This window comes from Colias philodice, chromosome 21, assembly GCF_061535455.1.
Source record: "Colias philodice isolate Cphi_HAF_F1 chromosome 21, ilColPhil1 Martin Lab GWU primary, whole genome shotgun sequence".
NCBI classification, from domain to species: Eukaryota; Metazoa; Arthropoda; class Insecta; order Lepidoptera; family Pieridae; genus Colias; species Colias philodice.
Window position 1 is genome coordinate 1,558,153 of NC_143106.1, and position 13,159 is coordinate 1,571,311.

The window sequence follows — 13,159 nt, forward strand, 5'->3', positions numbered from 1 at the left end:
AAACATGAACATCAAACATGTACCACGGGCGAAGCCGGGGCGGACCGCTAACTTACGAAATAAATACTTACTTTTGCCACACCATTTAAAAATAGTTTTACCAATAGTTATTTATTACGGATAGAATTTACTGCAAATGGGTCTTAATAGAAGGTAATCAACGGCAAAGCGATACCGAGTACCCTGCTATTCATCACCCACATTAGCACCCCATTCTATCCCTGGCAATAAACGAGAAAGTGAATACATTTGTTGTCTTTGTTTAGGTAGGAATAACGTATCGACACTGGGTACTTTTAACCGACTTTATAAAAGGAGGTTCCATGTTACAATATATCTACATACCTAGTACCTATATAACTAAGTCCCTTTTCGCCGTCAGCGTGTGTTTGTATGCATAGATCTTTAAAATCTAGCAACAGATTTTGATGGGATTTTTTGTTAAGATAGAGTTATTCAAGAGGATGGTTTTATTATATAACTAGCGGTCCGCCCCGGCTTCGCCCGTGGTACATGTTTACGTTTTCTCTACATAAGAACCATCCTCGTACTTCAAGGAATATAATAAAAAAAGAATTATCGAAATCGGTTCAGCCGTTCTCGAGTTATGCGCTTACCAACACATTTTGCGATTCATTTTTATATATAAGAAGATTAGATTCAGACAAAGCCGCGGGCGGAAAATACAAAATTTTTATATACCTATTTGTAGTGGTTGATTGCTGAAACCAATTCGTCCGAGCATGATTAAGTCTAAAAAACTACATTAGTCTTTTAAATAAAAAATTCCTCTTGTTTCCAAAATAACTGCGACAACTATTACACAAAGTAGTTGCCAATTAGTTGTGTTAACCTATGACGGGTCTTTTCGTTTGCCTCTTTTTATAACCATCTTGAATTTGGCGATATTTTGAAATGTGACTTTTTTGTATAATTTTGTTTCTTCAATTAAAACAAAGCGTGTGTGCCGAGCACACGTGTCAGAAGTGAAACTTCTTAAGCAAGATGCAAAGATACTAATATCGTCGCCTTAATCCATGACTTGACGGTATTGCCATGATGCGACCTTGAAATTTTACTCTCAAGGCGCCTCAAGAAGTTTCACTTAAAAAAATTCATTTTGTTACATTGTTTGCCAACCCCTGTTGATTTTTCTTATTTCTTAGTTCTTACCACCATCTTATTTCTACGATCTTAAGTTTGTATTTGCGTTTCAAATCTGATATATTATTTAAACTTCTCAAGTTTCACCATAGTGACTGAATTTGAGCCGATTAGAATCGGGTCACTCATAAATATGTCATAAAACTATTTCCCATTACGACACAATGCGTAACAAAGTTGCTTTATTAGATCGTATACTTACACATAAAAATATTCTTTATTACTTGAGCACTTAAAGCTAATTTCCGATACATCTAAATATTTTTCCATTCTGTATCGATTGGAGAATTTATCGGCATTTGTTTTAAAGTTTGTGTACGCGACGTGAGAAGTGGGCAATTATTGAAATTTATACACTCACCGGCACGGAATCTTGGCCACTTACAAATTTGCCGATAAAAAATGTTTGAAGTGTTTTTCACGATTTTTTTGTATGCAGATATGTTAACATATTATTTCTTTAATATTATGTCAAGAAATCATTAAGTTTGAGAATAATCTTTTACCACTTTTTAAGAGTTAGTCGAAATTTGTGATTTGTGCGGTTAAGCCGAAGTTACGAATTGTTCGTTTTAAACTTTTTTCGATATCGTTTATGCCGTTTTAAGATATTGTTATTGTTGTGCTGTAGTCAATGATCATAACAAACAATAAAAAATGCTGTTAACATCTGAACAACCTGCTCAGGCCATCACAATATTAAACCAAAGACTGCTGCAACATAAAGTACCTAATGTACAGTAGGTACGACGTTCAGCTATGCACTATGCATGGAAAAGATACCAGGAGACTGGCAGCTACACGTGCAGACCAGGAAATGGAAACTTGAGGTGCACATCAGCTCGAGAAGACCTGTTTATTGGTCAAGAGATACTCAAAAATGGCTTTCTGAAAGTTTTTGAGATACGCCACCGGCTCCAAAACACCAGGACAATAAATGTGGGTGAGCAATCAGTGAGAAGACTAATGAAGGAAGTTTATTTGAAGGTTTGCAGACTAGCACGCCGTCCAGAACTCCTCAGACATCACAGAGAAGCACGTCTTCGTTTTGCGTGAGAACATGAAAACTGGACCCACAGCCAGTGCGCTCGTGTAGTGTTCACAGATAAGTGCCAAGGCACTTTACGAGCTTCTGATAGCCAAGAGTCAGTATAGCGGAGACGATAAGAGAGGTTTTCACCCATCACCACAACTCAAACGGCGATTTTTCATGGAGGGTTAATAATGGTATGGGGAGGTGTAAGTTCGGATGCTCGTACGGAGTTATTTATCGTAGATAATGGCTTAAATTTGATCAGGTACATCGAGGAAATTCTCCAGGAACATGTTCAGCCCTATTACAGGTTTATCAGTGAAGTAAATTTGCTACTAATACACTTTAACGCACGTTCGCGTGTCGTACGAAGCGTATAAGAGTACCTTCAAGAGGTTATTATTGAAAAATTGGAGTGGCCAGCTCGTAGCCCGGATCTTAATCCAATAGAACACATCTGGAACATGCTTAAAAAAATATAAAGTTCGATTCCAACCCACCACCAATGTAAGATGAGCTTAGAAATACAGCTGGGGCCGTTTGGTACACTATAGCTCAAGTGGACATCAAAAATGTCTTCTAGAGTATGCCAGAAAGGATGTAAGCAGTGTTTAAGGCAAGAGAAGGAAACACCCAATATTAAAAGGTTAATTTTTTTTATGGAAACGCTTTTTTCTAATTTTTGTGATTTTTTTTAAGAAATCATTTAAAATTCACAGGAAAAGCGTAAATTCTTGTTTAATTCATATCTACGCGGTAGAACTTCTTATAAACTTCCAATTATTACTAAAAGTTTGTAAACACATTAAATTAACTAGTGTTAATTAAATTTTTATTGAATTTTGTAGTAGAAAAGAAATAATGTAATTTTTCGCAGAAATTTGAAGTGGCCAAGATTCCGTGCCGGTGAGTGTAGTTTCAAGAGTACCCTTTTTGTTAGTCAACATATTGGCATTTAGAATATTTATTTTGTACTTAAATAAATAAAAACTTTTAATTTTGAACTAGTTTAAACTTTGATAGTTCGAATAGGTCCAATTGAAAGTCCGGGGTAAAAAGAAAACCAAGCTTTCGTAAGTATAGGTTAAGTTTGATTAGAGATCATAAAACCTTAAGTAAGACTGGAATATCAATGTTATAGTAAGCATACCTAGTATTTAGTATACGACATCTTTTATACAAAAAAAAAAAAAAACAAATGACTCGGTCTAAAAGACTCCGTAGGTCATTTGCTTTAGCAATCATAACCGCTCAAGAGCATTCACGAAGCTCCTTTATAAAAATAAAGGGGAACCGATTATAACGCTAACTATAGTATAGTTCGAAGTCCTTTTTCCAAAGGCACTGAACCAAAATCAAGGTACGACGCACAAAGACAGATCAAGTCACTAGAGCTTCAGCACCCATTTGCATATATTGTACAAAAACAGTTACGACAACACCCATTCTATGTTCTGTCTAGACATTTTTAGACAAAAAGTGAAAGCACGAACCGCCACGGCACATAAAGACTTGTTAATATTGGAAAATCATTATGGAGCTTATAAAATGTGCGATGCGATTTCTGTTTTTACGACTAGCTTTGTCGATTAATGTGTTTATTTATGTAGTTTGTAGTAAAAGGATTGGATACTAATTTATAGATTGCAAATTAAATAAAATATTTGACGAATGAAATATGTATAAAATTTTTGAAAAAAAAAATTAGGTCGATTTATTCTAATTGAGACATTTTTTTTTCAATTAATCGGTTTTTAAAACGGATGCAAAATAATTTCACAGAGATACGGGTAAAACCGCAGGGCACAGCTATTATTCCATACAATTAAAACAATTCGAATTGGAATTTTAATATGCTAATATTTCGATACATTATTAATTGTGATGCTCCATAAATTCTATATCCTGCAAGGCTCTTTAATGATAGTAATTTGGGGTATTACACAATTTCTGTTCTATTTTTCAGATGATATAACGTAAGATAAAACAAGATTGATGGGACAAAAAATAAGTTTACATGACGGCGTTATACTAACAAACTTCATACATAAAAATAACTATCACAAATGCCAGACAAGTCACATATTTATCAGTATAAATATACCCGTTTATTATATGAGACTAGCTCCACCCCGCGGTTTTACCCGCATTACTCCTATTGGTCTTATCCTCGATAAATGGACGAATGGACAGGACAGATAGCTCATTTATCGACGAGGCTATATACTATAAGTCTATAAGGCTATATTATATCATCAAACAAAGACCAACAGGAGCGGAGCAATGCGGGTAAAACCATCAACGTAAACGCGAGGCACCGACAACTATTTTAAAATCCCTTTATAACAGCATAATTTTTTCTTAATAAATAAAATACAAAATCATTTTATATATATGTAATATGTAACACTGCAGATTATAAAGGCGGCTGCATAATTATAAATTACTAGCTGCTCCGCGCGGTTTCACCCCCGTGGCTCCACCCCTGTTGGTCGTAGCGTGATGATATATACTATATAGCCTATAACCTTCCTCGATAAATGGGCTATCTAACACCGAAAGAATTTTTCAAATCGGACCAATAGTTCCCGAGATTAGCGCGTTCAAACAAACAAACAAACTCTTCAGCTTTATAATATTAGTATAGATAATGATACATCATTTATAATATCGAATGCCTTGCAAATTATCTGCACTTCACAACGTAGGCATACGGCATACATTATAAAGCATAGTTTATCAATACCTTATAAAACATTACCTTGACTTACTTCCTGACTTAAACCAATATAGCTTAATAACTTTAATGTAACTTATTCACTTAGTACTTTAAAAACGAATCTATGGAATGCATCGCTATTTATGTCGGTTTAAATTTTAAACAATAACAATGAAATGTACCAAATATGGCTCTTAAATTCAATTAATCAATTAATCAATATCTCCAACTTTCACAGGATTTTTTATTACTTACCCCCCTAGTACTTAATGGATACATTTATGGCATGCATCGCTATTACGGTTTAAACTTAAAACAATTACAATAATCAGATGTACCAAATATGTCTCTAAATTAAAATAATATCCAAGATTCAAAGTAATTTTTTTATCACCCCCCCCCTTTTTCCTGTTTTTCATCTCAATTCAAATCGCAGTCAATCCGTTCGTAAATACTATACGTACCCACCATAAATATTGCAAGTAACGTTTTGTAAAAAGCCGAGATCACAATGCGTATATCGATTCGACCCACTTTACAGTTTCGTGGTAGATAACAGCTTTGCGGGGCTACATTGCTACAAGTCTATTTTGTGTGAATAAAAATAATTCATCTAGGTATATGTTGATGTAAATTTACTGCTTTGTCTAAAACCTAATCACTACATATTATAAAACAAAGTCACTTTCTCTGTCCCTAATAATTTTGACGCGGCGATAAATGCAAAGGTTTAAAAGCTATGTTTTTTTACCTCGTATGGTATCGATTGGTGTGCCGAGAACACGTGTCAGAAGTCAAACTTCTTTGGCAAGATTCTAAGATACCAAAATCGTCGTTACTCCATGACGTGACGGTATTGCCATGACGCGAAATTGAAATTTTACTCTCAACGCGCCTAAAGAAGTTTCACTTCAAAACGATTATTACAAAAACGAGGGAATTGAATTAGAAAACCAATTAATGTTATTACGACCGCCTAGTGCGCCTAATCGAGATGAGGCACCAAGATACTGCACATAAGTGGAATTTATTAGTACATGATTATTATTTTAATTCACCCTTTTCTGCAACACCTTATTTTTATTATTTTGAGGAGAAAATGTTATCTTACAAGTCTTACTAATATGATAAACGGGATACTTTGTTAGGACGGATGCAGGTATGTTTGTAATTCTATTACGCGAAAACCACTGAATGGATTTTGATGATACTTGGCAGTGATATAGATTATGTACCATAAGCTATAGAAATTAGAAACACTTTTCCTCGCGCGGCACAGGAAGTTATTAATAAAATTCACCAAGTTTGTGAGATGCCAGTAGCGAACAATTATTTATGCGGAACGAGATTTTTAATTGTTTTGTTTGACCACAATTCTAGCATTTCTCAATTGTGAAAACCTCTGTAACCGGAAGATACCTATTATACGATAATACGACACAAGTGCGTGCGTGCGCTAGAAAATGCTATAAAAATAATAAATAAAACGCTCCGTTGATAATTGAAATAGCGTATTATGTTGGCTGATAGATGTTCTTAGTTCTTACATATTTTGTTAAGTAGCGTCGAGTTTTTTAAGTTTAAATGTATATACAGAAAGATAAATAAACACTCCCTCCCCACATGTAGCGACACCTCGCTCTGAATCGCGCAAACGAAAAGTTTTCGCTACAGAGCATATATCCAATCAACATCATTAATCAGGGCCTTAACTCCCGTCCGATTAGGGCCCTTCCGGCCTCCTCCACTCAAGCGACAGCCCAAGCCGAGGTTCGAGATCCCCGTCAAGGGGGGACGCCCTTGCGCATGTCGCTACCAGGGTGAACCTTCATTTCACGCGACGCGAGTTAATATTTAACCTTCTGGCTAACAGCGAGAGACACCAAAAAAAAGGGGCCTTAACGGCCGGCCAGTCGAGTATTCCACCTTCCATCCTCTACACTCACCTCAAACTGTGCACTGAAAGTTTTGAACACGCCCTCCCACAGGCTGCCCGACTGCGTGAGCACTTGCACGATGTCGCCGACGTGCGACGTGGCCGCGTGCATGAAATGTGCGTTATTGTACACCCCCTCGGCCACCACGCGGCCCCGCGGCGATCTGCAACAACAACAACCGTAAACAACAAGAAATAACCATATTGCGGGATGGGTGCACTTGTTGTAGGCCCTGAAAGCCTATTTGACATGTATTTTCATTGTTGTGGCTTATTTCAATACATTGTCAAAAGTATAAAATAAATAAGAGACACAGCCACAAGTCTTCTAATGATGGTAGTAAGTAATATAAGATGAGGTTCTTATTTCAGTCCGTATTTAGTGCTTCATAGCAATTGATTTTCAATATTGATCGACAAGTAGATAAAGCTCTTCGTGTAAATTGTATCTATATACGTACTAATATTATAAAGCTGAAGAGTATGTTTGTTTGTTTGAACGCGCTAATCTCAAGAACTACTGGTCCGTTTGGAAAAATTCTTTCGGTGTTGGATAGCCCATTTATCAAGAAAGGCTAAAGGAAATATATCATCACGCTAAGACCAACAGAAGCGGAGCCGTGCAGGTGGAACCGCGGAGCGCAGCTAGTAATGTATATGCAACAAGTTGAGGTAGCTAGGTTCATAAAAATATTCATTCAGTAGGTATAATTACGTAAACTATGCAACGTTCGATTTACAGACAACTTCCTTCCTCATTTCAAAAAGCAAATTTTTTTAAGATTTTGCAATACTATAAATTAAAAATCGTTAACAAACTTGTATATTCTCGTTATTAGAAAAAAAAATTGTACATTCTCGTAAATTGGAAAAAAAATTAATGTTTTTTTTTTTCTCAGCAAGCAATTTTTTACTAGATTGCTAAAAAAATACGACTCTGGTTCGTTATGATAATTCATTTCAATAAAAAGCTATACATATAAAATAAAAAATTAAAACTGCGATGCTACGGCTGACGGTAGGCCAAAGTAAATCCTATAATAGCAGAGGTAGTTTTTGCATCGCTGCGCTACACTACACTAAGTGTAAAATCCGTTTATCAGTTTGTAAAAGCATATTGTCATGTCTAATATACTTCACATGCAAAAAATGCCCTTTATTTCTTATTTATATGTACATTTTGTATTTGCATACTAATTTTTCAACTTCTCAATTACAAAATAAAAAGGTCGCCCTAGGGTAAGAATTTTACGTCTTTCTCCAATAGTTCGAGTGTAAATTAAAGTTGACTACTCTATTCGATCATTTTATTGAGAACTAGCGGTCCGCCCCGGCTTCGCCCGTGGTACATATTTCGCAATATAAGGTAGCCCTCTCTCAGGGTCTAAAGATTATCTGTGCCAAATTTCATCAAAATCGGTCCAGTAGTTTATGCGTGAAAACCATACATACATACATACAAACCTTTCCTCTTTATAATATTAGTATAGAAGTATAAATATAAAAATAAAAGGGAAAAAGATAAATAAATACTATACTTATATATTTTTCCTTTTATGGCAGTTTTTGTGCAATATTTTGTAGTAAAAATATTATTTTTATATTTAGCGCGCAGTGCTGATATATGTATATGTAAGTACTTAGGAGAAAAAAAAATTGGTGGTTTTGTATGATGAATTTACTGCCTTCTATTCAGAAATTTGATTAAATCCATTTAAGGATTTAAGTTGATTACATAACAAGCGTCAAAACATTTTAGCTTTTATAAAAAAGTTCAAAAGTTCATAATAATAGTATCCCGCCAGATTCCTATCTCTATATAACGGATTGTATCTTTAAAAATTTCAATCTGCGACCACTAAAATTAAAAACAACATTTATCAGAAAGCCACAAACATCTTTCTAACTTCCTCTCTAATTCTAATCAAACATTAATCTTGAAATAACTTATCTTCCAAGTTAGCCACAATATAACGAACAGACAACCACTCATCAATTTAATTTATGTATAGGTAGTATTATTCACTGAAAAACTGTCAAGTTCATAGGACCAGGTATAGCTGTGCAATCAAGAGTTTTCTTCACCTTGACCTAGTGGAGACTACACAAATCAAAGCATGGCCCACTATGCATAGTTAATTTATTTAAATGTTTCATGGTGATACTGTATCTTATTTATATTAAAAAATTCAAACTTTCTTACTTCCCTACATCACTGTATTAACTAAATTCTTATCTATGTGTTTTAAATAATTTTTAAATCAAAACTTTCTTTCTTCGCTACATATCACATATTATTACATGCATATCTTCATTGAATATGCTTTTAAAACGCAAACTAAAAATCTTTTTGTCACATAAATCCTTATTTAATTCTTATTGGTTAGTCAAGATTTGGTTTGAAGTTACTATGTATATATCTCAATTATAAGTATATAACAGAATCCAGAATATAGCTATACTAATATTATAAAGCTGAAGAGTTTGTTTGTTTGTTTGAATGCGCTAATCTCAAGAACTGCTCCGATTTGAAAAATCGTTTCAGTGTTGGATAGCCCATTTATCGAGGAAGGCTATAGAATAGGCTATCATCATGCTAAGACCAACAGAAGCGGAGCCATGCGGGTACAAAATAATACAAAAACTCTAACAGTGATTCATAAATTCTACATTGTAACACATAACTATGAAAGTAATAGAACACGATAAGCAATAGGAAGTACCAATCAAAACTAGTACAAAGAAATTACAGTTATTTCAAGAAGACACTTCATTTGCAATTGAAATTATTTCTCCGAGGGGAAACACCATGTATCATACGAGTACTGTTACTATTGACTTGCTAATGGTAATTAATTTTTAATTTAAACAATTACCGGTGCGGTATTTTTCATGCTTGTTTGTGCTTCTTTGTTTCAATTAATATGCAAATAAAAAGAAATGTATGTTAGAAGACACTGCATGCCAAAGTATAAGCTTAGCTCTTTTTTTGTTCTGAATAATATTATTGGATAAAATTAGTTAGTGTTAAGACAGTAGCAATCTTATTTCTCACCTAGTAATGATACCCTTAACCCATTGACCATCGAGCGCCCCGATCGGGGCGCGACACAATAGATTATCTATTGTGTTTGTGATTCCGGGGACTGATGGATTAAAAAAGGTACTAAAATCGAAAAATTTGTGATATTGATATTAACATTGTTATAGCAACCGCTGTAATAATTTTATTAATTGAGAATAGTACCACTTCTGATATATTGGAAGTTGATAGTAATATATGATCAACAAGTCGTGGTTAATCAGATATTGTAGAACTTAAGTGATATACAAAGAGGAACATAAATCATCCCTTGTCATGTTAGGTTTTCAACTATAGTCATATAATGGTACTTTTACATAAAACGAATATAGAGCTAGAACTAGAGCAATCTTTCGTGATCTTTTAGCAAACAATATTCAGTGGTATTAAGTACATATTAGAACATTGCATATATAGCCTATAGCCTTCCTCGATAAATGGGCTATCTAGCACCAAAAGAATTTTTCAAATTGGACCAGTAGTTCTTGAGATTAGTGCATTCAAACAAACATACTTTTCAGCGTTATAATATTAGTATAGCTCTTATAAAAAAATATCAAACGAAATAAAAATAAAAATTGAGCCTCAGCAAGACTAAAGACTTTAAATCAAAGATACTTTATAGCATTCCAATTTACATGATAATTGCTATTGCAATAATTTTATAATACAACTTCCTTAAAAACATCAATCAATTATTGAAAGCAATGCAGATAGTAGCACCTCTTTCCATGTTTGTCTTTCAATACCTTTTAAAGCATAATATAATGTTAATAGATATAATAAACAGCTATTTTACAATATATTATAACACTAGCTTACCGCCCACGGCTTCGCCCGCTTTGTCTAAAACCTAATAAATTATATACTAAAACCTTCCTCTTGAATCACTCTATCTATTAAAAAAAACCGCATCAAAATCCGTTGCGTAGTTTTAAAGATTTAAGGATACAAAGGGACATAGGGACAGAGAAAGCGACTTTGTTTTATACTATATAGTGATGAAATACAATTACATTTACTGGTTTTCATTTCTTTTAAAACAACCTAATAGGAGAGGTGGAAAAAGAGACAGAAAGCTTTTCGTAGTCTTTTTCCACAATGAAATATATCATTCCTATGAGAATCATCTTTGGTGCGGGCAATGTTGCTTTCGTAAATCTAGTTAGTTTATAATATTCTCATATTATTATACAGAAACGAATTGAATCATTAATGTGACAATATTTATAGTGCATACTTAGTTAAACATTAACATGAATTATGAAGTTTTCTTTATAAATATAGATTTAAAGCCTAAGAAAAAGTATTTACATAGAATTAACCGTTGTATTAATATCCTACGCAACGATTGAAGAATGAAAATTGTATTTTCTTATTAAATAAAGTCATAAAGCTCTTAATTTTGGTAATTTGTTGAACATAAGTGCTATGTCACTATATTTAGCCATCAAAATAATCACAAGCAGATAACACAAACAATTGCAAAGGCCCCAATTTTTATGTTTTGGTGATGATGAAATATTTTTAAGTTATTACTTCATGTTTTATGTTATTTGTCATTTCATACAGGTAAACAAATGTAATACTTAAGTAAAAGACTAGTGGCCTTACCACAAAACAATTTAAACACAGTCTAACTTTAAACCAGGGATCTGTTACTTTAATAGTTGTATTAAGTGAAATACGACAAAACCAGATTAAAGAGAACCCGTGCTCAAAGTTAAACCCTGTCTAAATTTTTTTCTGGTAAGACAGACTATGTTTATTATAAACCACGTACAAATCAAAACAATTTGAGAATGAATCTAAAGTTTGTTCTGAATAATACCTTGATGTTCCAAAATTTTCTATCTCATTAAGGACATTGGATGCTTGCCAGAATTGCACTATTTATTTCCCGATGTAAAACTCGAAAATGTACATAGGAATACATAGTTTTTGCACCAACAATTGCACTATTACTTTATGAACAGACAAATTATCTTTACTGGGCGTTAAAGAGTTATTTGCGATACGAGGAGGGATCAGCTGTTCGCACAGGGCTATATTAATCGTGGTCAGAGCACGATAAAAGTAGGACAAATATCTATAGCGATACGGCAGGCGGCCGCCGCTCCTAGACTAGTGCCGCGCCGAATACCTTTTTATTAGATAGTTTTGTTTACAAGCTGCATTTGCGAAATAACCACGCTCACATCAGAAAATCTGTCAATGTGACAATACCGACGTCTATTTTACGTGTCTCGAGATTATTGCCCCAAATAACAAAGACATGTCATCCCAATGCTGGAAGTTGGTGTACATAAACTAGCATTACCTCGGTGGCCCTTGGCGATTTTTTCGTTTATTGTTCATATCTCCTTCGCCTGACTGCCCCGGCGGGTAGGCACCTTCTCGTCTACGCGTAGGGACCGGAATTTTGGCTAATTATCACTTCTTTCTTTTACAACACAGTCCTTTCAACTTTCGCGGATGCACAAAACTGCAGTTGAAATTAGGAGTTAACACTCAAAATGCGACAACAGGGATGCATCGAATAAACTAAAGTCTATAACATTTGCCAACAAATATAAATTGAAATATATTTGAGTACAAAATCGCAGTTCGATTTATTCTCGGGAACTAATCCCAAAAAATAAACGGGTTGGCAGATTTCTCGTGCCTGCAATCAGCGCAGGAATACAACATGGCGCTGTGACGTATTCGTCAAAAGACTTGCAAAAAAACTTTTATGCAATTTTTTATTCACACAATTTTACTGTTAAATCTTAAAAAATGCAAATATTTTTTTAAATATTACAAAACTATGAAAATGATAGCAGTAAACACAAAAATTATTAATGAGGTCAACTTTTGACTGATTTCCACTTATACACTTTCAATATGGCGGATTGAGGTACTTGACTTTCAGTATTGCTATTTTTTCTTCTTTTTTCATTTAAATATTAATAAGCTAAAAAGGAAAATAAAAATAAAATTTATTTGGTAAGTATTGTTTAATATCTTAGCTTAGTATATTCATTTAAAATGGAACTTTTTTTTAATATCAACAGCCTTTTAACAGATGGACATAATATTAAATTTCATAAGATAATTTAAATTAAACAATAACGTGTACTAGAATAACAAAAACGTCTATTATAAAAAAATTACGCATATAATTTAATCACATTTAATAAAACTTACAGACAGATTACCACAGACATTATCTGACCATATAAT

General features: G+C 33.8%; 1 protein-coding gene across 1 annotated transcript in view; it reads right to left on the bottom strand.

Annotated features, from left to right (window-relative positions):
- The window catches only part of LOC149478667 (uncharacterized), a 31,957-nt gene extending 19,144 nt beyond the window's left edge, over positions 1–12,813 (bottom strand). Inside the window, exons 1-2 of the mRNA XM_089708637.1 lie at positions 12,255–12,813; positions 6,863–7,016 (exon numbers count right to left, since the gene is read on the bottom strand). Coding sequence (XP_089564763.1) covers positions 6,863–7,016; positions 12,255–12,292 — 192 coding nt within the window. The 5' untranslated portion in view covers positions 12,293–12,813. The remainder of the gene's footprint in view (positions 1–6,862; positions 7,017–12,254) is intronic.
- Between the last annotated feature and the right edge of the window lie 346 nt (positions 12,814–13,159).